Source organism: Rhinopithecus bieti, unplaced genomic scaffold, assembly GCF_001698545.2.
Source record: "Rhinopithecus bieti isolate Rb0 unplaced genomic scaffold, ASM169854v2 scaffold_13617, whole genome shotgun sequence".
In the NCBI taxonomy this organism is placed as follows: domain Eukaryota; kingdom Metazoa; phylum Chordata; class Mammalia; order Primates; family Cercopithecidae; genus Rhinopithecus; species Rhinopithecus bieti.
In genome coordinates this window covers 57,382-82,325 of record NW_016807714.1, presented here as the reverse complement: position 1 = coordinate 82,325, position 24,944 = coordinate 57,382, and the positions used below count along the sequence as shown (strand labels likewise).

Here is a 24,944-nt window from a genome sequence, read left to right as displayed (position 1 = left end):
ATCTCAGCTCACTGCAAGCTCCGCCTCCCGGGTTTACGCCATTCTCCTGCCTCAGCCTCCCGAGTAGCTGGGACTACAGGCGCCCGCCACCTCGCCCGGCTAGTTTTTTGTATTTTTTAGTAGAGACGGGGTTTCACCATGTTAGCCAGGATGGTCTCGATCTCCTGACCTCGTGATCCGCCCGTCTCGGCCTCCCAAAGTGCTGGGATTACAGGCTTGAGCCACCGCGCCCGGCCTGCTTTATTTTTTTGAGACAAAGTCTTGCTCTGTTGCCCAGGCCGGAGTGCAGTGGTGCTATCTCGGCTTACTGCAACCTCCACCTTCCGGGTTCAAGCCATTCTCCAGCCTCAGCCTCCCAAGTAGCTGGGATTACAGGCATGTGCCACCATGTCTGGCTAATTTTTGTATTTTTAGTAGAGATAGGGTTTCACCATTTTGTCCAGGCTGATCTGGAATTCCTGATCTCAAGTGGTCCACCCTCCTCAGCCTCCCAAAGTGCTGGGATTACAGGCCTGAGCCACCACACCCGACAATATGGATTTTTAAGTAGGAGAGGCTTACAGCCAGTGGAAATGCTCCAGTTGAGAGGAAGTGGTGGAACACATGAATGGGAAGAGTACTTGCTGCTGTGGGTCACAGAGGGGCTGGGAAGGGCGGGCTCCATGGCGCAGTGCAGGCGGGTGCTGCGCATGGGATGGAGCTGGTGTGGGTTCCACTCCTCAGGCTGGGGGTAGGGTTGAACTGTTAGAAATTTGTAGGATCCAGTACCTACCTCCTGCCTACAGAGCTCAATTTCTTTTAGTTGTTTATTTTTCAGATGTCACTGTGAAGATTGTCACTGCGGTGGTGTTTGGCAGGGAATCAGCTGATGCCTCTTTAATGGTCCTGTGGTAGTGAGATGTGGCGTGAGGCTGAGGACAACGGTGGGGCCAGGGTTTTGAAATGGGAATGGCAGTTCTCAGGTTTCATTACATCGACTTTCATTTATTCATTGCACACTGTGTGATGGGGCAGGTATGGCTCTCACGGTCAGTGCAGCTGTGGTCTTTTAAGGCTCAGGCTGGGGATGGGATGGGCACAGAGAGAAGGCAGGTGGTCACTGGGTGATGCAGGAGCCCCAGGGCTGCCCCAGCCTGCCCCTGCCTGACCTGATGGGGAGGACCCCTGCGTCTCACCCCACCTGGGCCCTGTGGTGGAGCCAGCAGAGTGAGGCCTTTGTCTTGTGATTAGCAAGAAAGTGGAAAAGCTGCGGGAACCCCAAACACTTTCAACCTTGAGAAAGCTGTGGCTGTGATGTGAGTGACAGATGGTATAACTTCTGTTTTCAGATTTTGATTAACTCGTTTTCTTATTTTTCTTGTCCCTCACAACCCTCCTTCTCCAAAATGAGATTTAGAAAACTGCACTTCCCAGGCTCCCCTGCTGCTAAGGGCAGTCATGTGACTGGGCTCTGCCAATCAGAAGCTCAAGGTGAGACTTGCAGGGAGACTGAGTCCAGGACTCTCCAGCTGGTTTGGGGTGTGGCAGGTTCCAGGTGGTTCTGGGGCCGTGGGCCAGTCCTTCATAGGGTATAGCTAATTGGAAGTCTCTAAGGGGCACCTATGAGTGTTATAAAATTCTTTTAGCTTAATAAGAACCCTGGCTGGGCACAGTGGCTCATGCCTGTAATCCCAACACTTTGGGAGGCCGAGGCAGGTGGATCACCTGATGTCGGGAGATCGAGACTAGCCTGACCAACATGGAGAAACCCTGTCTCTACTAAAAATACAAAATTAGCTGGGTGTGTTGGTGCGCACCTGTAATCCTAGCTACTCAGGAGGCTGAGGCAGGAGAATCGCTTGAACCTGAGAGGCAGAGGTTGCAGTGAGCAGAGATCGCGCCACTGCACTCCAGCCTGGGCAACAAGAGCAAAACTCTGTCTCAAAATAAATAAATAAATAAAAGAACTCTAAAGAACATTGCAGTCAGGGCTCTTGAGCTGCTTGCTAGAGCCTGCTTTCACTCTGCGGAGTATACTTTCATGTCAATAAATCTGTGCTTGTGTTACTATGCCTTTTGGTTGCTTTGTGTGTTTTGTTCAATTATTTGTTGAACATGCCAAGAACTTGGACAGCTCACAGTCAAGACCTTCCATCCAGTAACAGTGGTGGTAATGATGGTGGTGATGGGTGTGGTGGTGATGGTTGTGATGGTCGTGCTGGTGGTGATGGTGGTGGTGGTGGTGATGATGTTGATGGGTGATGGTGGTGGTGGTGACAATGGTGGTGATGGGTGTGGTGGTGGTGGTGATGGGTGTGGTGGTGATGATGGTGATGGGTGATGGTGGTGACGATGATGGTGGTGATGGTGGTGGTGGTGATGATGGTGGTGATGGGTGTGGTGGTGGTGGTGGTGATGATGGTGATGGTGGTGGTGGTGATGGTGGTGGTGATAATGGTGATGGGTGTGGTGGTGGTGATGATGGTGATGGGTGTGGTGGTGGTGATGATGATGGTGATGGTGGTGGTGATGATGGTGATGGGTGTGGTGGTGGTGGTGATGGTGATGGTGGTGGTGGTGATGGTGGTGGTGATAATGGTGATGGGTGTGGTGGTGGTGATGATGGTGATGGGTGTGGTGATGGTGGTGGTGATGGGTGTGGTGGTGATGGTGGTGGTGCTGATGATGGTGGTGATGGTGGTGGTGGTGATGGTGGTGGTGGTGATGGTGGTGGTGATGATAGTGATGATGATGCTTGTGGCGATGGTGTTTTGTAATTGTGCTTCTCAGACTCTGCCACGCACATGGGCCAGGGAACCTTGTGAAACCATAGGTCCGGTTCTATTCAGACTCTGCTGTGCTTGTAGGTCTTGGGCATCTTGTGAAACCTTGGGTTCTGGTTCCATGGGTCTGCTGGGCTCACATGTCTCCATTTCTATGGAGCCTCAGCTGTTGCTGCTGCCACCTGCGGCAGGCCCTGAAGAGCGAGCACTGATGGCCAGGTTCTGCTCTGTGAGAAAGCCTCCAGGGTTCTGTGAAGGCTGATGCTGATCTTGGGCTGGGCTTTCAGGAGTCCCTCCCAGACATGCGCCACAGACCTGGCCAGTCAGAGCGCTCGCCTCTGCCACCATCCATGGTGGCAGGGGCCCCAGAACTGTACCACCTTTGCCACACCAGAAACTGCCCTCTGAGTGCTGGCCTAGAACAGATTGAAGAATTGGTTCTAGCAGTGCCTGGAAGGGCTCTCCAGACAGTGCTGTAAAGATGATGTTGCTGATAGCGGCTATGCTCTGCCAGGTCACGATGGCACCATCACCACGGTGCTCACCTATTATGTAAGCACAGCTCCCCCAGGGGCCAGCTGGTACAGCTGACGTAGGCCTTTAAGGAAGAGGTGTCAGTCCTGTTGGCACTCCCCCAATTTACTGTGGACTTGGGGGTGCCTGGATGCTTATTTCAGTGGCCACACGTGGGCTCCATCCATGGTTCAACAAATCTAGCATGAGCCTCGTCCCACACTCAGTTCATTATTAATTTCATGCAGAGACCAGTGGTCACAGCAGCCGCACAACTTTCTGGGGGCCTGCCACAGGTTTCATCACATGAGCATGGTGTTTCTTGCCCACGATGCTCACCAGGGCCTGTGGCCCTCAAGGTGCCGAGCTGCCCACACCTGCAGGTGATGAGAGGCCTGGAGATCTGAAAATCGGAGGACTCATCTGACCCAACTTTTCCAGGCCAGCACTGAAAGACTGAGGATCCCCCAGGTTCTCGAGGTGTGGAGGGGGTGCCAGCCATATGGCCAGGTAGAACCCATTGATTCCAGAGTCAGTCCCTGGGGTGCTGGCTCCTGGGGCCACTGTTCAGCACCCTTCCTCAAGTCCTGCAGCCCACCAGGCAGCAACTGCTCCCAGCCTGGCACTGAACGTGGGCCCAGAAGGAGCACAGGCCTTGGAGCCAAAGAGGAGGTCTGGACCCCACGGCACCACTTCATAGCAGGGTATCCCTGGGCAAAGGCCCTGATTTTTCTTGGCTTCCATTTGTTTACCAATAAAATGGGAAGGATCACAGTTCTGCCTCGCAGTGCCATTTATATGTATTTCATATAAAGGGTAACGTGGTGCCCAGCCTGTAAGTACTCAGTTGTGCTTCTTACTGATATCCTTATAACGTATTGTTACTGTTGCTGCTACAATTGCTCCAGGGCCATGTTGCAGATTAAGGAAAAACGCTGAGGACCAGAGGAGTTAAACCAGGTGCTCAAAACCATGAGGCAGGCTTTGGTTCTTCCCCGGCAGGCGGCACCCACTGCCGAGCTTACCTTAGCGTCGCACAGGCAGAGCTTTGGTGGTCCACCCCACTGCCCAAGCTGTGAGTTAGAGGAGTGAGGTCGTTGGTCATGTACCAAAGACTAAAAAGGGCTTCTCGGCCAGGCGCAGTGGCTCACGCCTGTAATCCAAGCACTTTGGGCGGCTGACACAGGCAGATCACTTGAGGTCAGGGGTTCAAGACCAGCCTGGCTTCAAAGCCAAGTACCCAAGGGTTATCGCTCACAGGCTGTTTCGAAGCTCTTGTGCTCTTGGCCTCTCCATAGTCAATTGTTAATTACATGTATCAGCAGAATTGTGTCAACTTCTGAACTACACACACTTTTCCAGATCCCTCATCTTATCTCTGGATCACTTTCCTTTCTTTGAAGCAAATTCCGAGTAGTTCTTTTGGGCAAAAAACAGGGTCTGTGATGAGTAAACTGATTTTTTCATTAATAGTTCATTTAGCCTGTTCTCTTGGATGAGCATTTAACTGAATTTAAGATCCTATGTTTACAGTAATTTTCCCTTTGCATTTTGCATATATATTATTCCATTGTCTTCTGACACTTAATGGTACTGTCAAGGCAAATTTATAGGTCATCTTTGCTTTCCAGAGGCTTTTTGTTTGTTTGTTTGGGACAGAGTTTCACTCTTGTAGCACAATCTCAGCTCACTGCAACCTCCACCTCCCAGGTTCAAGTGATTCTCCTGCCTCAGCCTCCCGAGTAGCTGGGATTACAGGCACATACCACCACGCCCGGCTGTTTGTATTTTCAGGAGAGATGGGTTTCACCATGTTGGCCAGGCTGGTCTCGGACTCTTGACTTCAAGTGATCTGCCTGCCTCAGCTTCCCAAAGTGCTGGGATTACAGGAGTGAACCATCATGCCCAGCCTGCTTTCTAGAGGCTTTTAATACTTTTCTCTTTATTATTGACATTCTGCTCAACATCTACTAGCACACTGGTTTGTAGACATCGTTGTGTATGTGTGTGTGGGTTATTTGCAAGAACATGAAAGTGTGCATCTATAAATAAAATTCTGACTTGTCCTTTTGCTTAATGCATGGTGAGCAACATTTTCGGCTAATACAGACAGACATGTTTATAGACCCATGTTTATTACCAACGTCTCCTGTCCCACTCAATGGGTGCGTCTGAACTTAGTGCTTCTTTTATTGCAAGACAATTATGCTGTGTCTACTTTGACACGATCAAACTTAGGGAAATCAATGTGTTAGCACATATCTCTATAGTTTAGACATAGAATGGAGTCACCCTGAGGGCAGACATTTTCTTTTTCATTGGCATATCACACAGCACCTGACCCGTAGGAAGTTCCCAATAAGGCCGGGCGCGGTGGCTCACACCTGTAATCCCAGCACTTTGGGAGGCCGAGGCGGGTGGATCATGGGGTCAGGAGATAGAGACTATCCTGGCTAACATGGTGAAACCCCATCTCTGCTAAAAACACAAAATATTAGCCGGGCGAGGTGGCGGGCGCCTGTAGTCCCAGCTACTCGGGAGGCTGAGGCAGGAGAATGGCGTGAACCCAGGAGGTGGAGCTTGCAGCGAGCCAAGATCGCACCACTGCACTCCAGCCTGGGCGACAGAGTGAGACTCCGTCTCAAAAAAAAAAAAAAAAAGAAAGTTCCTAATAAAGAAGTGCTGGGTGAATCAGTGAAAGGGTGTACTCGGCATTTAGAATCTTTATAGACAATGCCACTATTGTCCAACAGTCTACGAGGCCAGAAGATCAGCAACCAGCAATTCCAGGGCCCCTCTTGCAAATAGGCACAGATTTCTGCAAGAAAGTTGGAACTGTTCTTTTGCAAAGTGAGGCCTGACTTCCATGACTATGAGGCAGCCACACACCTACGGAGTCAGCCATGTCTTTCCCTCCTGTGGCTGCGGAGAGCTGCCCGACACCATGTGTTGCTGAAAAAGCTCCAGTAAATGCCTTCAGGTTCTAGTAAAATTACGGAGCAGAAGCTCTGGAAATCCTTTCACTTCCAGCTACTATGAATACCGAAAAGCGGACAAGGATGCATTTCCTGGCTGGCAAAAGAACACATCTTCAGGAGCCCGAAATAAGGAGAGACCTGGACAAGGGATCAGTCAACATGGGTTTGGATCATAATCCCAAGACACAGGACTGAATGCCATAGTCTACACCCCTAGAGTCTAAAATCTCTAACATCTAAAACCCCAAGAATCCCAATCACAGGACAGTTGCACCGTGTTAGACAGCACTGTTTGTTCTTGTCTTTTATTATTTGGAAATTAAGTGTGGTTTCAGGAGGAGATGGGCATGGATGCCAAATTGACAAGGGGTGAACTTGTGGACCTAACTTTAAGTGTCAACTCAACTGCATTCAGAAATACCTGGAAACCTGGTAACACATTATTTGGGGTGTGTGTGTGAGGCATTTCCAGAGGAGATCAGCACATGAGTCTGAGGTGGTTGTGTGGGGGAGGACCTGCCATCATGTTGGTGGGCACCAGCTAATCCACAGCACCCTGGAGAGAACAGATACAGAAGGTCAATTTTCTCCCTGAGGGCTGGGACAGACCTCTTCTGCTTTCTGCTGCCTTGGACACAGAACTCCAGGCTCTCCAGCCTTTGGACTCTGGACTTTACACCAGGGGCCCCTGACTTCTCAGGTTTTCAACCTCGTAATGAGAGTTACACCTATCCCCTCCCATCCACAATGGGTCCTGAGGCTTTTGGCTTGAGCCACGCTACTGGCTTCCCGTGGTCTCCAGCTTGCAGACAGCCTGCCGTGGGACTTCTCAGCCTCCATAATCATGTGAGCCAGTTCCCCTAATAAACCCCTCTCATATATCCATATCCAGCTCTTATTGGTTCTGTTTCTCTGGAGAACCCCGACTAATACAGATTTGGTATTGTGGAAGTTGAATACTGTTCCTTCTTACCATATTTCTTACAACACAATGGAAGAAAGAGATCTATGGAATTGTTCCCTTGCAAAAAGGCTGCCGTAAGTGTATGAAGCTACTCAATGGTGAAAGATAAAAGTTTAAAAGCTAATTATTATTGGCACTGTAAAAGCAGAAAATTGCTTAATTGAAACAGTCAAACAATAATGAGATCTTCAAATAGACAGCATATACCTGCAAAATTTGTAGACCACAATCACTCTCCAGATACATGTGCAGTGAATGTTTTGAAGACCATGGAAGTGAAAACTCAGGTGAAAAATACAAGAAATCTCCCAAGTCACATTATCCATTCAGGCCTGACTTCTGCCCCTTCACACACAGCACCATGCTTGCCTTCAAAAAATGCCCTTCGGTTGGGCACGGTGGCTCATGCCTGTAATCCCAGCACTTTGGGAGGCCAAGGCCAGCGGATCACGAGGTCAGGAGATCGAGACCATCCTGATTAACACAGTGAAACCCTGCCTCTACTAAAAATACAAATAATTAGGTGGGCACGGTGGCGGGAGCTGTAGTCCCAGCTACTCAGGAGCCTGAAGCAGGAGAATTGCTTGAACCTGGGAGGCGGAGGTTGCGGTGAGCCAAGATAGTGCCACTGCACTCCAGCCTGGGCAACAGAGTGAGACTCTGCCTCAAACAAAACAAACAAACAAACAAACAAATGCCCTTCATCTGAGAATAAACGAATCTGACAAGCTCAGTGAGCTTCAGAACCAAGGACGTTTGCTGTCTGTCATCGGGGCTCCTCCAGTGCCACAAACACACTGCATGGTGAGATATTCTTGATTAGGAATTTGACGTTGAAGAGGATAGACTTCTTATATTTACCACTAAATCTGACATAGAAAAACTAGTGCATGCTTCACTTCAACTAAAGATGGCACTTTCAGAACTGTCCCCACTGTTTTTTTTTCAAGTATATACAATTCAAGTTCCTGGTGAATCTGAAAAGTCTAGAACTTTATCTCCTCATTTGTGTTTCAACGACAGGAAAAAGTGAAGCCCTTTATGAATGTGTGTTTGAAGATTTGGTGGACTTTGCAGAAAAGAATTGATTTCGATGGAATCCCCAAACCTTGATAATAGATTGGGAGAGAGCTGTGACCAAACTCCTACAAGTGAACGTCCAGGTGTTGCCATTAGGTTCGCTTTTTTAATTCAGCCCAATACATTTGGCAGAAAATTCAGACTGCTTTTACAAAGCTGGTAGCACACAGTAACCAGCCAGAGTGATATGTGTTGTAAACAAAAATAAAATTCTAAGTCCCCCAACCGACTGAATGGACCCCCCTGTTGGCCAAGAGGGTCCTAAAGAAATCTGAGAAACTCATTAAGCCATGACTGGAAGGTGGGGGTTTGGACATGCCTCATTAGACCTTCCTCTCTTTGGAGTTTAGGCACAACGGACCAGCATTAACACTAAAACAGAGATCTTAAGACTGACAAACACTCTTTGTAGCAAAAGATACCAAATTCCAACCTGACTCTAGTACAGAATCACATGACAGATAGCAGGCTCTAAAGGAAGGCAAAGTATTTTACCCTCAAATATACTTATTTGACATATTTTGAAACAGGCCTGCAAAGCTGTGCCTTGCAGAGGAAATTTGGATTCTGTAGAGGATCTCTTTCCCTTGCTAAGTCTTTTCTAGAGAGCCTGACACCATTAAAGTTCCGATAAGAGACATTTACCACCAATTCTCCCTGAAGCCTGCTACATGGAGGCTTCATCTTTGTAATAAGAACCTTGGTTTCTATAACCTCCCTTATCTTAACTGAAGCATTTCTTTTTTCTTTTTTTTTTTTTTTTTTCCCCAGACATAGTCTCACTCTGTTGCCAGGCTGGAGTGCAATGGCGCAATCACGGCTCACTGCAAGCTCCACCTCCTGGGTTCATGCCATTCTTCTGCCTCAGCCTCCTGAGTAGCTGGGACTACAGGCACCCGCCACCATGCCCGGCTAATTTTTTTTTTTTTTTTTTGTATTTTTAGTAGAGATAGGGTTTCACCTTGTTGGCCAGGCTGGTCTCAATCTCTTGACCTTGTGATCTGCCCTCCTTGGCCTCCCAAAGTGCTGGAATCTCAGGCGTGAGCCACTGCGCCCAGCTAACTCAAGCAATTCTTTAAGCTGAATTCAACCCTTCAGGAAAAGCTTAATCCTTCAACCAACTGCCAATCAGAAAATCTTTGAATCCACCTGTGACCTGGAAGCCCCAGTTTTGAGATGCCCTGTCTTTTGGGGCTGAACCAATGTTTACCTTATATGTATTGATTTATGTCTTTGCTAGTAACTTCTTTCCCCCTAAGATGTATACAACTAAGCTGTAACCCACCTTGGGCACATGTTCTTAGCACCACCTAAGGCTGTGTCACAGGCCATGGTCCTCGTATTTGGCTCAGAATAAACTTCTTCAAATAGTTTACAGAGTTTGGCTTTGTTCATCAATAGCATTTATATATTTTGCTTTTTGACCTATTTCTTTATGAGTACAATTTGTCTGCTCATAACTGTTATATCTCTGTGGCTGCCGTTAATGTACCTAAGTATTTATGATGGCAAAAAGATGGAAGTTCTTATTGCCTGTTTTATTGTGTAAAGTGGCTGAGGAAGTGTTCTGTCATGTGTTTATGTGGTTTTCAAATAAGTCCCCTTAAAATATGAATAAATATCTTTAAAATAATTACAATTTTTTTTCCCAGAATTATATTTTTGAGATTTTGATCTTTTGGGATTTCAGCATTTGGGATTATGGCACTTGGAGTTGTGTCTTCTGGGATTATGACTGGCAACCAGTCAGCACAGAAGCCAACACAGCCATCACCTGGGAGTGGGGGGGTGTGCAGCGACCACTTTAAGCATCTTGATGAAAAGATGGCTTGATTTCTAAGGGGGAAAGGAGGTGAGGGTTAGGATACAAACAAAGTTAGAAATTGTAATTGAATGGCTGGGCACGGTGGTTCACACCTGTAATCCCAGCACTTTGGGAGGCTGAGGTGGATGGATCACAAGGTCAGGAGATCAAGACCATCCTGGGTAACACAGTGAAACCCCGTCTCTACTAAAAATACAGAAAAAAAAAAAAAAAGAAAAGACAGAAAAATAGCCAGGTGTGGTGGTACACGCCTGTAGTCCCAGCTATTTGGGAGGCTGAGGCAGGAGAATGGCTTGAACCTGGGAGCCAGAGACTGCAGTGAGCTGAGATAGTGCCAGTGTTCTCTAGCCTGGGCAACAGAGCAAGACTCCATCTCTAAAAAAAAAAAAAAAAAAAAAAAAAAAAATTGGAATTGAAATCCCCACGTAAAGCCATAACTTTCAAGACTACAACTTCCATGAAAATGTGGTCCAGAAATATTCCATCCAACAGCATGGGAGATGAGAAGGAAGCTTGGCTCTTTAACCCTGGGAATGAGGAGGGAGAAATGTCCCCTCCTACGTACGGATCAGGATGGAGGCCCTCATGTTGATTTAGGATTTAGGTCACCCCCACCTTTGAGGAACCCCCAAGCTGAGCCTTTAATACAAAAAGTGGCCCTGGGCAAGGGACAGTCTCTGGAAAACAGGGTCAGGCAGGAGGACTGTCCAGCGTGCCTGGGTAGATTGCACCACCACACCAAGGACGTGCTGGGAAGTCCAATGGCATCAGCCTGCCCAAGGCCAGCTCTGACACGACAGCGGGAGGCTCACGGGGACACACAGCACATCACAGCTGCTGAGGGGCCGAGGCCTTTGAGATTCCTGAGGAAGAATGGGGAGTGGGGAACTGATTAAAGTAAAATGAAAAATGACAAATGGATCTTTGCCCTCCCCTGTGAAAACCCTCCCAGCACCTCACCTGGCTCCCCACAGCCCCCAGCCCAGGCCTCACGCCCCTTGCTGCCCACTCCTGGCCAGGCCTGTACTCCTGTGTCCCGGGCTGGAAGCCCCTTCCCCCGACTACACTGCGGCTGCCCCCGGCTTCCCTTCAGCTTCGTCTCCAGTCAGTTCCCCACTCAGCCTTGCGGTGCCCGCCACGGCCCCTCCTGCAGTTGGAAGGACTTGACTTGGTGTTAAAAACATAATCAGAAGGCAGAGGCCACAGTCTACACGTTCCCCAAGCAGCCACCCATAGGCACCCGCCAAAACTCAAGCTGTCTTCATGTCCCCACACCCTGGCTCCAGACACCAGCAAAATGCACAAGGGGGCCTTGGACGTCCCTGTGAGCATGACCCAGAGAAAAGGAGCCAACCAACGGTCCCCAAGTTAGCCTGCAAGCTCTGCAGCCCTGACGAGAATGCGGAGGGGTGACTGCCCGTGAGGGGACAGACGCCGCACTTGCTCCTCTCTGCTTTCCGGGCCACGCGGTGGCTGCGGCCAGGTGGCATCACCCACTCGGCTGGAAGTCTCCCACCGCGGTCGGCCCTTTCTGCCTGTGGGATGGTGCGAGTTGAAAGGTTTCCTAAGTCGGTCCCACGTCATCGGACACAGGCGAGATGATGGGGTCCACGCAGACACTGTCTTGCTTGTGAGAGCTTTGCCCGGGAACTCTGCAGTGCTGTGTGGGGTGGGACGCACACCCTCCTGGGGCCCGTGGAGTCCTGGGGACGCGTGGCTGTGTGACCAGTGAGAATGAAAGGCCCCTTCCTCTAGGCTGGCCCCAGGCCACAGCTACCACAGGGCAGTCCAGCCTCACTCTGGCCTCGACTGGTGTGGCTGTGCAGGCTCTGACCTGCCTCAGGGTGCCCCAGGGCGCCATTCCCAGGGCATCAGGAACCCTGTCGTCCTCCCCCATGGCCAGGTGCCACCCCCTAGACTTGGAGTGAGTGCCTTTCCAAGGGACGGTGGACAGGCAGTGCCGGGTCCCACTGATCTGTCCTCCCAAGGGGAGGCGGGGGCCCTGCCGGACAGCATCAGCGAGGGGGACGGGCAGCTCAGGCCTGGCAGGGCAAGCGACCAGGCGTGTTCCCCTACCCAACTCAACGCAGTCATCATAGGCCCCTCATGGCTCTATGAATCTGAACTACGGACAACACGTTTCAGGATGGAAAAGGGGGATGTGAGCCGCTGTCACAGGGCCCCTGCCTGGACAAGGACAGACGCAGGCAAGCGCTGCTCGTCTTCCAGCCTGGGTGTGGCTCCCAGCACCCGGCCTCTCGTGGTCTCCTGGGTATTCCCAGCTCCTTAGCTGGACCAGTGAGGTCAGCCCAGACCCGGCCTCGGACATGTTTTCATCTCCTTCTGCGCCGCCTTTTGCCCCTGGGGACTCACGGAATTGCCCTGAGAGGACTGAGCTCCTCACTGGGAGGGGCCCGTGCGGGCTCTTGTTCCTGCTCCATGCACCCAGCATAGGGCCTGGAAGAGGAGGCGAAATGCCAATGGGGTAATTTGGGAAGTGCAGCCCTCCGCCCTTCCTTCCTGTGTGGGACCTTGCTCCAAGGAGATGAGTAATCCAAGGTCCAACCTTTGCGTCCAGTTCAGCATGCTAGGAACTTAAAGTTGTTAATTCATCCTAACAAGGAAAAAAGGAAAAAAATTCCCCAAATCAGTAAGTCTTCTTAGATTCCTAAGAGAAGTGAGACCACACAGCAAACTGCCACCACCAAGACTGGAGAGTCAGACAGGTGAATATGGAGAATTGCCACTCACCAAGGGCTGGCTTCCTGGGGGCCAATGCCAGGGAAAAAAATCCAGAGCAATCCCGGAAGAGCTTCTGGGGCTCAGTGTGCACAAGCGTAAGAGCTAAGATCTGTCGGGAACCCGGGCACGAGGGCCCACTTACGTGAGTTTTCTCTCCAGGACCTCTACGAGGTGCTCACCGCAAGGATCGGAAAAGTCTATGTCAGGCAGCAAGAGAACAACGGCCATGATGAAATACGCCAGAACATTCAGTTCTTAAAAAGGCCAGCCTTTCGGAGAGACTGTCTTGCCAGAGCCTAAGCTGCTGGTTTATCAGAGCTGAACTCTCTGGGAGAAGAGAGACATCCAACCCCAGCTCATGTCGCCTGCCACATGTGAGAAGAGCCACATAGAGCCCCAGCCCTTACTGGGCATCCTGTCTCATTTAAGTCAAGGAAACACCGAGAAGCCCTTGTAATGTTCACGGGCTGGGGACACAGGCTCACTGAAAGTCTCAGACCTACTCACAGGACCACAGCACACTCCCCTCCCCGCACCTTACCCCCGAGTCATCAAAGGCCTTTTTGCAGCACTTTCTTTTATGCAGTATATTATGTCCGGGGTTTAACAAAAAAATGATACAGCATACTAAAAGGCAAAAGCCATGGTTTGAAGCGATGGAGTAAATATTAGAACCAGGCTCAGATATGGCAAGGACCTGGAATGATCAGCCGGGAATTTTAAACAACTGCGATGAATATGCTAAGGACCCTCATGGAAAAGTAGACAACGCACAAGACCAGATGGGGAAGGTGGACGTCGAGATGAACATTCCAAGGATGAGTAAAAAAATAAATTCTGGAGATCAAAAACACTGTGACAGAAACAAAGTGTACCTGAGATAGGCTGATGAGTAGACCGAACACTGCTGAGGAAAGAATCTCCGAGCTTGAGAATATGTCAATGGAAACTGGAAGCTGAAAAGCAAAGAGAAGAAAGACTGAAGAAAATGGAACAGAACACCGAGGACTGGGAAACAACTACTGATATGTAACATTCACCAAATGGGGACATTGGAAGGAGGAAAAACGAAAGGAACAGAAGAAGTACGTGAATCAATAATGATTAATGTCAAACACCAAACCACAGATTCAAGCAGCTCAGAGAACACCAAGCGGAAAACAAAACAACACAAACATCTCCACCTAAGCATATCATATTCAAACTCCGGAAAAATCAAAGATGAAAAGGAAACCAGGGGTTGGGTGGGGGACAGTTTGTCTACACAGGAGCAGAGCTAAGAATTATATCGGACTTACCCTCAGAAACCACGCAAGCAAGAAGATAGTGGAGGGAAGCATGTCAAGTGTTAGAAGAAAAAAGAAAATACATTCACCTGGAATTCTGCATCCTGTGAAATTATCCTTCAAAAGTGAACATAAATATTTTCTCAGGTAAATAAATATTGAGGGAATTTGTTGCCAATAGAACTGACTTGCCAGAAACGTTTTTTAAAAGTTCTGCAGAGAGAAAGAAAATGATACAGGTCAGCAACCCTGATCTACATAAAGAAAGGAAGAGCATTTCAGAAGGAATCAGTAAAGAGAAAACAAAGCCTTTTATTTTTTCTTAATCTTAATTGATCCAAGAGTTTGCTAAAACAAAACAATGACAACAAAAATAGGCCGGGCACGGTGGCTGACACCTATAATCCCAGCACTTTGGGAGGCCGAGCTGAGTTCAGGAGTTCGACACCAGCTTGGCCAACATGGTGAAACCCTGTGTCTACTAAAAATACAACATTAGCCAGGCATGGTGGTGCATGCCTGTAATCCCAGCTACTTGGGAGGCTGAGGCAGAATAATTGCTTGAACCCAGGAGACAGAGGTTGCAATGAGCCGAGATCACGCCATTGTACTCTAGCCTGGGCGACAGAGTGAGACTCTGTCTCAAAAATAAATAAATACATAAATACTTAAACAAATATACATAAATAAAAGTCAGAATGTATATTTGATGATCATAGTTATGTATATGTGAAATGAAGGACAGCAATGATACAAGGGATGGGTGAGTAGAATTAAAAATATCTTATTATTTATTTTATTTTGAGATGGAGTCTTGCTTTGCAGCCCAGGCTAGAGTGCAGTGGGATGATCTTGGCTCACTGCAACCTCCGCCTCCCTGATTCAAGCACTCATCTTGCCTCGCCTGCCAAGTAGCTGAGATTACAGGCATGCGCCACCACACCTGGCTAATTTTGTATTTTTAGTAGAGACAGGGTTTCGTCATGTTGGCCAGGATGGTCTCGAACTCCTGACCTCAGGTGATCCACCCGCATCGGCCTCCCAAAGTGCTGGGATGACAGACATGAGCCACTATGCCCTGCTTAAGAATATCTGATGATTGTAAAGTACTTGCGTTACCTCTGAAGCTGTATAGTGTTATATGAAAGTGGACTTGGAGGATGAGTTTTAAGTGTATATTGCAAACTCTAGGGCAACCACTAAAGAAGTGAGACCCAGCCTCTAGAAAAAAAAACAAAAAGGAAATGAGCTACCAAACCATGAAAAGAGATGGAGGAACCTTACATGCATATCACTAACTGAGATAAGTCACTTTGAAAAGGCTACAAACTGTGTCATTCCAACTATACAACATTTTGGAAAAGGCCAAAGCATGGTGACGATGAAAAGATTGGAGATGCCAGAGGCTGGGGCAGGACGGGTGGGCAGGCAAAGCATGGATTTTCTTTCCCTCTTTTTAAGGCAGTGAAAATACCGTAGGATCCTGCAAGCAGGGATGCAAATCACATACATTTGTCAAAACCCACAGAATGTTCACCACCAGGAGGAGACCCCATGCCAATCCAGGACCCTGATTGATAACGTTTCCAGATTCCTCACATGGAACCAGCGTGCTCCCGTGGTGCAGGATGTGCCTGTGTCAGGGCAGGGGCTACATGGAAATTTCCTGCAGTTTTGGATCAAGTTTGCAATGAATTAAATCTGTGGTATAAAAATAAAGTCTATTAAAAGAATCCAAGGCCCCCTCTCATCTCACGATAAGATAAAGTCCCCATCCATTTTGCTCCTTTCAGTCCTGGAGAAAGGAGAGGCCACGTCCCACCACCTGCCACCAGCATGGACCCCCGTCCAGACCCCACGCATCTTCTCAGCATCCTCAGACCAGCAGGACTTGCAGCAATAGTGGATTAGGCACCTGACTTCTCCTTCATCTACCTTTGGCTGGGGACCTCCAGCCTTGACCTTCGCTCTGAGAGTTTCAGGCAGGTCCAGAGCCAGTTCTCCCATGACGTGATCTGTTTCCAGGGCAGGTTCCCGGGTGAGATAAAAGGATTTGGGCTGAACAGGGTAGAGAGAGCATTGGAATGGCACTCAGGGCAAAGGCAGAGGTGTGCATGGCAGCACCCTGGCTGTCCCTGCAAAGGGCACAGGCACTAAGCACTAGAGCCTCTCGGGCCCCCAGTACCGTGCTGCCCTTTGAAGCCATACCCCAGCGTCCAGGCAACAGGTGGCTGAGGCTGCTGCAGATCTGGAGGGAGCAGGGTTATGAGCACCTGCACCTGGAGCTGCACCAGACCTTCCAGGAACTGGGGCCCATTTTCAGGTAAAGCCCTCCCTGGCCCTCGCTGGGAACACCCAGAGCCCTGCCCCTGCTGCCCAGGACCCTGTGGGGCACACAGCACTGCCATTCCCAGGAGGCCCTGGCATTCTGCATCCTCTGGAGGATGGGGAGGGAGTGCAGCATGTGCTGGTCTGTGGCTCTGCCAGTGCAGGGGATGGTACAGAGCAAACCCCAGCTCGCTGCAGATAGGGCAGGACTCAGAGGCACTAAAGTTGAGAGGTTTCCGGGAGCCAGCAGGAGGGCTTCAGCTGTGAAGCCGCTAATCCAGGAGCGGGGAGGGTGGACAGGAGACACTTCGGATTGGAACTTCAGGGTGGGGTCGGGGGGCATGACCCCATGCAGCAGGGCCTTGTGCTTGGCCCCACAGGTACCACTTGGGAGGACCACGCATGGTGTGTGTGATGCTGCCGGAGGACGTGGAGAAGCTACAGCAGGTGGACAGCCTGCATCCCCACAGGATGAGCCTGGAGCCCTGGGTGGCCTACAGACAACATCGTGGGCACAAATGTGGCGTGTTCTTGCTGTGAGGGGCAAGCTGGGAGCTGGGAGCAGGGTGGGCAGCCTGGGTGTGGTGGGGAGGTGAGAGGCAGGACCCGAAAGCACATCCACTCTGAGCCTGTGTGGTGGGCTGTGAGGGTGAGCACCCAGCCCGGAGGATGGCCATCCCGTGGGGTCATGTCTGCCTTACAACTGGGGGAAGCAGGGCAGTGGTAGAGAAATGGGCATGGGCACCTTTGCAGAGGAGAGGCTGCAGAGCAATGAGCCCTTCTGTGTAGTGAGAACCCGCTCTGCACTGACCTCGGCAGCTTCTTTCTCTCGCGGTCTGGGGACTCTCCTTCCCACAGGTCAGAAAACTGAGGTCCTGAGAAGGGGACTCCCACCGGCCCAGGTCACAGGCTGTGAGTGCTGAGCCTGGTGTTCACCGGGGCTGCAGCCGGCCTCAGGGCGCTCATGGTCCCTATAGTCCCGGTAAACCTTGTGATGGGGAGAGTCCTGGGCAGGAGGCAGGTGGGGACGCAGGTGGTTGGTGGCTCCCTTGTTCTCAGAAGCAAGGCATGAGGTGGGGTGGTTGATGGCACTGGGGAGGATGTTTCCTGGCCCGTGGAGAGGTTGGCACCTGGTCAGGTGGACAGGGAGAGGCTGGTGCTTGAAGTCGGTCACTTGCAGGGATGTTGCCATTAGGATGGGGGAAGGACTGGATGAGGATGTCACAGTGGCGACAGCCCCCACTCCATGGCAGGAAAGGAATTCTCTTGGGAGTAGCGGGATTTAGGTAAAAGGGCACCGGTGGTTCAGGGCCTTCACTGAGGCTGGCCTATAGACAACATCTGGGAGGGAATCAGAACCCAGGAAGGCAGTCCAGGAGGCTGGGTGCACATAACAGAAGGAAGGAGAGTGCTCCTGTGTGTGTGCGTGTCTTGCATCTGTGCACATGCTGTGTGTTACTCTGCACCTGCATTTGAACATGTGTGTGCATGTGCATGTACACAAGTGTCTGTGTGTGCATGTAAGGTGTGGTGTGTGGCACGGGTGTCTCTGTGTGTGCTTGTGCAGGTGCCAGCATGGGTGTAGTGTCTGTGCACATGTGTACATGGGTGTCTTCACACATGTGTGTTGAGGTCTTGCACGGGAACACGTGTGCATGTGTGTCTTCTGTCTGTCATCACTGTCAACTCGGGACAGCAGGCAGCTGGACATAAATAAAGGAGTTTTGCAGGATGTGACTGAGAGGGGAAATTCCTCCCCACCATTCCCTGGGGGCATCCATGGAGCCCCAAGGCACTCTGGGTGTGGGTGAGGATGGCATGAGGCACAGAGCTCGGTTCCTGCCCTGCAGAAGATGCAGATATTTCACAGAGGCAGGCAGAGGCTGCTGCCCCAGAGGCACTGTGCCCAGGGCAGGGAAGGGCGGAGAGGAGAGGGCAGCCAGGGTCTCTCCCCTTGGAACACTGTGTGGGCGAGATGGGGAAAGCTTGATACCAGAGATCACCTCCTCCTTAGGAGAAAAGCCCTCCCCTCCCACTACAGGGAGAGCCTGCATGGGTGAGGTGGTGCCAGCCTTGGGGTGCCAGGTACTGGGAATGACCTCAGTTACCTCCTCAGCACCTGCGGGTAGAAGCTACCGTCTCATCCCTGCTTAGACCTGAGTGGCCTTTGCCCAGCACCTGGAGGCTGCTCTGAGAAAAGGCTGCAGCTCAAACACAAACAGGCAGCTTCCGCTAGGGCCCCCAGTCAGCTCCCTGCAGGCCGATTCCCCTTGGGGACAAGGAGGATGGGATACGGGTCAGGGCCTGTGTGTTTCTGGGGCGGCTTCACAAGCTCTGCCCTGGCCTCTGTAGGAATGGGCCTGAATGGCGCTTCAATCGATTGCGGCTGAACCCAGATGTGCTGTCGCCCAAGGCCGTGCAGAGGTTCCTCCCGATGGTGGACACAGTGGCCAGGGACTTCTCCCAGGCCCTGAGGAAGAAGGTGCTGCAGAACGCCCGGGGGAGCCTGACCCTGGACGTCCAGCCCAGCATCTTCCACTACACCATAGAAGGTGTGGGCCAGGGGGAAACGTCCAGCCTCAGAGACCCTGGAGTGGCCAGGGACGGGGACGGGGGGCTGGAGGGAGTGAGGGGAGGCAGCCTGGAGGCCTCCCCAGGAGGTTTCCTTGTGCTCAGCAGTGCATCCTCCCCACAGCCAGCAACTTAGCTCTTTTTGGAGAGCGGCTGGGCCTGGTTGGCCACAGCCCCAGCTCTGCCAGCCTGAACTTCCTCCATGCCCTGGAGGTCATGTTCAAATCCACCGTCCAGCTCATGTTCATGCCCAGGAGCCTGTCTCGCTGGACCAGCCCCAAGGTGTGGAAGGAGCACTTTGAGGCCTGGGACTGCATCTTCCAGTACGGTGAGGCCAGGGACCCAGGCAGTGCTATGGGGAAGGGACACCATGGGACCCAGTTTCTCCCTCTCCACCACCCGGCGGGGAATGGAGGCCACTGGGAGGGCCGGGGGTTCCTCACAGTCCTGCCAGGGAGATCGGTGTGAGTCTGGGGCTGGGTTGGGCTGATCTGGAGACTTTGGGATGAGAGCAGGGAGACTCGTGTGTTGGGGCAGGCTGGGCAGGAGGAGGACACTGAAGGACGCTTCCCAGCACCAAGGTCTGAGGGCTGTCTCCGGCTCCCCGGACAGGCGACAACTGTATCCAGAAAATCTATCAGGAACTGGCTTTCAGCCGCCCTCAACACTACACAGGCATCGTGGCGGAACTCCTGTTGAATGCAGAACTGTCACTAGAAGCCATCAAGGCCAACTCTATGGAACTCACTGCAGGGAGCGTGGACACGGTCAGGCCGGCAACCAGCCCCACCCAGGGAGGGTGATGCCAAGCCTGCCTCCCAGGCAGTGCCTGCCAATGCCACATGGCACCCACGTGCCCCATCCCCAGGCTACAGGCACATTTCTGTTGCCCTCAGCCTTCCCCCTCCATTTATTAAGGGATGAGATTTGCAGGGGAGGGGAAACGTGAGCTACCCCTCACAGGAGACAGAGTTTGCAGTTACCTGTGTGGGGAACATGCTCCAGGCTGGAAGAAGGTTGGACGAGGCCCTGGACACACAGCAGCTCAGTCCCCATTGGAAAGCTCTGGGTGTACGAGGAGAAGGAGGGTTGAGAGGTGGCTGGAGGACTCCACAGGGCACCCTTCCCAGTGTGCCTGGTCACCTGGGGCCAGAAATGGAGATCCATGGGAGGGCAGGGTTGTGGGGAAGACAGCAGCACAGGCTCCAGCCAGTGCGGTGGGGCCTGTGAGTGCCCCGTGGGGAGAACCTAATGGAAGCAGAGGGAGCTGGGGCTCCAGGACTCCCTGGATGATGCTGAGGTTTAGCCCCCCTGCCCTAATGGTGGCTGTGAGAACCCACCCTGAAGAGGCTGCAGGGGACCTGGGCCTTGGTGGAGTTGGGGGTCACCTTTCCCTGAAGAAGTCAGGAAAACTGGCCCAAGTGGTCATCAAGGTTTCAGATCCAGGGTCCCAGGGCTCTGTCTGCTCAGGGCATGCATGTCTCCACCCCTCACAAGGAGGTTGTCCTGGGAGGGGTGTCCTGGGGGCTGAGTCCTCCTGTGCAAGGTCTGACCCTGCAGCCGTGGCTCCTGCAGACTGCGTTTCCTTTGCTGATGACACTCTTTGAGCTGGCTCGGAACCCGGACGTGCAGCAGGCCCTGCGCCAGGAGAGCCTGGCCGCCGCTGCCAGCATCAGTGAACATCCCCAGAAGGCAACCACCGAGCTGCCCTTGCTGCGGGCGGCCCTCAAGGAGACCTTGAGGTGGGTGCTAGCTGAGCCCTCCCTGTGGCCCTGGCCCCCTGCCTGGAGAGCAGCCCCCACTGGGTGGTGGCAGACAGAAGCTGGGCTGATAAGCAGTGTCACCCAGCAGCCCATTCCCCCTGCACCTGCTCTTCCTCTCCCTCAAGGACAGGGAGCTCTTCTTCCTCTGGAATCTCTCAAGCCTTGGGATTAACGTGGGCATGTCCTTCTGGGCTTGGGGCTGCTCAGGTTAGGGGAGGTTTGGCCGGCTCGGCAGGTGCAAGGAAGCACTTCCTCACGACCTGGGCTTCCCGGGGACCTCTAGCGGGCTCTTGGGTAGGAAGGCTGCAGAGGGCACGGGAAGCCCCGTCCAGCTGAGGACCCTTTCTGTGGATGCCCCCACCTCCAGGCTCTACCCTGTGGGTCTGTTTTTGGAGCGAGTGGTGAGCTCAGACTTGGTGCTTCAGAACTACCACATCCCAGCTGGGGTGAGTGAGCCCCACACCCCTCCAGCTGAGAACCTCCCTCCCCAATCATTCCCTGATCCCCGCTCTGCGCTCGCAGACATTGGTGCAGGTTTTCCTCTACTCGCTGGGTCGCAACCCCGCCGTGTTCCCGAGGCCTGAGCGCTATAATCCCCAGCGCTGGCTAGACATCAGGGGCTCTGGAAAGAACTTCCACAACGTGCCCTTTGGCTTTGGCATGCGCCAGTGCCTGGGGCGGCGCCTGGCAGAAGCGGAGATGCTGCTGCTGCTGCACCATGTGAGCAGGCCTGGGGCGGGGGCGGGACCTAGGCAGCAGAGGCGGGGCCTGCACACTGGGGGCGGGGCTTGCAAGGTGTGATTGACATCTGGGAACTGGATGGGGCCTTGGTTGGTTGAGGTCGGCGTGACCAGGGAGGGTCTGTGTTGAGCAAGACAGTGAAGGGTCTGGGTGAGGTTGCTTCTAAACAGTGAGGTGGGGACTAGGGGAGTAGGGTGGAGTCTGTGCAGGATAATGGGGAGCCTATACAGGATAATGGGGCTTGGGCAAGACCTGGGTAGCATTCAGTCTGGGTTTGGTCTATAAGGTGGGGCTGGCCAGGAATGGGATAGGTTGGGGCCCAGGCTGCTGCTCCCCCTTCAGCGTAATTGTTGCACCTGGGAGGATGGGAGGAAGCTGCCCCAGGTCCCTGGACTGCTGACCAGGCCAGATGGAAACCTGGCCTCTGTCCTAGGTGCTGAAACACTTCCTGGTGGAGACACTAACCCAAGAGGATATAAAGATGGTCTACAGCTTCATATTGAGGCCCAGCACGTTCCCCCTCCTCACTTTCAGAGCGATCAACTAGTCGTGCCTCTGCACCCAGGGTCCCAGCCTGGCCACCAGCCTCCCTCTGCCTGACCCCAGGCTACCCTTCTTCTCTCCCACATGCACAGCCTCCTGAGTCACCCCTCTGTCCAGCCAGTTCCTGCATAAATGGAACTCCCCAGGGCCTGCAGGACCGGGGCTTTCCAGGTTTACCAAACAGCAAGGCCAGGGCACAGCTGGGGACGATCTTGCTGGCAGGGCCTGGCCTTGTCCCCAGCCCCACCTGGCCCCTTCTCCAGCAAGCAGTGCCCTCTGGACAGCTTGACTCTACCCCTCCCAGCGCTGGCTCCAGGCTCCTCGTGTGGCCATGCAAGGGCACCATGATTCTGTCCCTTGCCCTCCTGCCTACTCTCACATGTCCCTGTTCCTCTCCCCTGGCCACGGCCTCTGTGCAGACTGTGTCAGAGTCATTACATGGGATCCCAGCATCTCAGAGTGCAGTCAAGCTCCCCCCTGCAGCCTGCCTCCCCGGCAGCTCGAGCATGCCCCGAGCTCTCTGAAAGTTGTCACCTGGAACAGGGTCCTGCAGGGTAGAGTAAAAAGGCCCTGTGGTCACTTGTCCTGACACATCCTCACTTTCAAGTGACACAACTGAGTCTCGAGGGACGTGTGTTCCCAGCTGATCGTGTCAACCTCATGCCCCAGGCCTCGTCTTTCATGGACCAGGCCTCGTTCCAGCAGCGAGTGTTGGGTCCGCTGCTTCCCATGCTGTCCCCTGGGGAAGGTCCTGAGGATGCTGTGAGGAGATGGAAGGCTCATGTGGGGTGGGAATCTTGGGTGTGGTTCCAGAAATGTTTCTGGCAACAGGAGAGACAGGATTGGGCCAACAAGGACTCAGATGCCTTTTATTCACTCATTCCTCTGATTGCTACGGAGCCATGCCATGTGCCATGACCTGGGGTGGGCACAGGGAGGCTGCAGTTCCCAACATGGACCTGCCTTGGGCCTCATGTGCTCCTAATCCAGCAGAGAGAGCTGACTCCTCCTGAATGGGCCACTCCACAGTGCTCCCGTGCAGGGAGAGGAAACGCCCAGCCAGATCATTTTTATCCCCTGGGACTTTCACTGGGGCAAAGATCTCTGCAGCCAGTTCATGGTGGCTGATGAGGATCAGAGCATTTGTTTCCCCACGGAGGGGGAAATACTTAGGTAATCATTCCAGGTGTGTTCAGTAGTTCCGGGCCTCAGCGCCTCAGGCCAGTCACCCTGTGATCGCGGGTCGCTTCCCCTCCCTGGGCGATGCAGCGCAGCCTGGGAAAGGAATGAGGGAGAAGCGAGGTGCACAGACCTCAGAGGTGGCTTTCTTGTTTATGGGGCTCTCACAGATACTCGTCCAACTCCCCTAGTCAGCACCAGATCATGGGATCCTAAAATAAACCTTGGACAAATATTTTAAAGCCTTTTATCTCAAAATTATTATAGATACATTCCAATTTGTTGACATATATATAGAGATGGGTCCCCCACACCCTTCACACAGCCTTCCACTGTCAGCAGCTTGCATTTATATAGAACAGTCTTCAAAACAGGAAATTGACAGTGGCACGATTCACTGAGCTTATTCAGAACTTACCAGTGAAATGTGTGCCTGCGTGTGCGTGTGTGTGTGTGCACGTGTGTGTGTGTGTAATTCCATGCAACTCTGTCCCATACGTAACTTTTTGTGGTTTTTATATGTAGGCTTAATTCTTACTCAGTTGTGTTGAGGCCCACAGGCCAGGAGACTACTGTGGTTGAAAAAACAGTCTGCTACTGACACATTGCAAGCATCCGGGTCAATCTGGAGGCAGAGGTTTTAGTCCTTCCGGGGGAAGGAACCAGTGAAAGCAGGGTAGGCAGGCTTGGGACTGATTGCTTTGCATGATTACCCAGGGTCCCGAGTCATGGGGACTGTCTCTGGCTGTCTGGTGCCTGACTCTGGGGGGACCTGTGCAGGGGAGCTGTGGCCTGGAGTGTGCGAGCCCCATGGAGAAGGTGGCTGGCACAGGGCTTGCCCTGGTGAGACTTCACAGGAAAGGCATTCACTGGGGGGACCTTGACCATCTGTAGTAATTGGCCAGCCCTGGTAGGGCATCCTTTCCAGGATGCAAGCCCAGAAAGGCATCAGAAGCACAGAAAATAAAAGGATAATTACATGATTGGCTTGGTGATGCTTGGATGTCATATTGAGAAAGCGCTAGGGTCATGAGAGATGAGACATTACAGAGCAGGGTGTAAGATGCCCTAAACAGCAGGAAGACTTTAAACATACACGTGAGTAGAAGGAGGGAGCACAAAGCACAAGGGATCTTTGTAGGTGGTCTGTAATTCGGCTCTCCGTGAATATGTTATTAGCCAATGAAGCAGATCTGAAATTTCCAGAGTCTCTAACAGTATCTGGGTGGGGTTGCAAAGTGTATTTAAAAGTGTGATTATGTGTATATTCGTATGTACAACATGATTTTATTTTATTTTATTAAAATTGCTTTTATTTCCATAGGTTATTGGGGAACAGTTAGTGTTTGGTTACAAGAGTAAGTTCTTTAGTGGTGATTTGTGAGATTTTGGTGCAGCCATCATCCGAGCAGTATACATTGCACCCTATTTGTAGTCTTTTATCCCTCACCCTTTTCCCACCCTTTCTCTCTGAGTTCCCAAAGTCCATTGTATCATTCTTATGCCTTTGCATTCTTATAGCTTGGCCCCAACTTACGAGTGAGAACATATGATGCTTGGTTTCCCATTCCAGAGTTACTTCACTTAGCATAATTCCAGATCACTGTGAATGCTATGAATTCATTCTTTTTTATGGTTGAGCAGTATTCCAATATATATATATATATAT

The 24,944-nt window shown here is 51.9% G+C and overlaps 1 protein-coding gene and 1 pseudogene across 2 annotated transcripts; both read left to right on the top strand.

The window, feature by feature from the left end:
• The first annotated feature begins 16,234 nt into the window (after positions 1-16,234).
• Positions 16,235-22,100, top strand: CYP11B2 (cytochrome P450 family 11 subfamily B member 2). Of its 2 annotated transcripts, XM_017883384.1 has the most exons (9): positions 16,235-16,473; positions 16,859-17,014; positions 18,831-19,030; positions 19,174-19,377; positions 19,662-19,816; positions 20,625-20,791; positions 21,180-21,258; positions 21,335-21,532; positions 21,987-22,100. In XM_017883384.1, exons 1-9 carry the CDS (start codon positions 16,235-16,237, stop codon positions 22,098-22,100), a joined length of 1,512 nt encoding a protein of 503 aa, XP_017738873.1. The 2 variants fall into 2 exon arrangements, with proteins under 2 accessions (XP_017738873.1, XP_017738874.1); XM_017883385.1 differs by lacking the exon at positions 21,335-21,532.
• A 375-nt stretch (positions 22,101-22,475) lies between these two features.
• CYP11B1P (cytochrome P450 family 11 subfamily B member 1, pseudogene) overlaps positions 22,476-24,944 on the top strand; it is a 35,442-nt pseudogene continuing 32,973 nt past the window's right edge.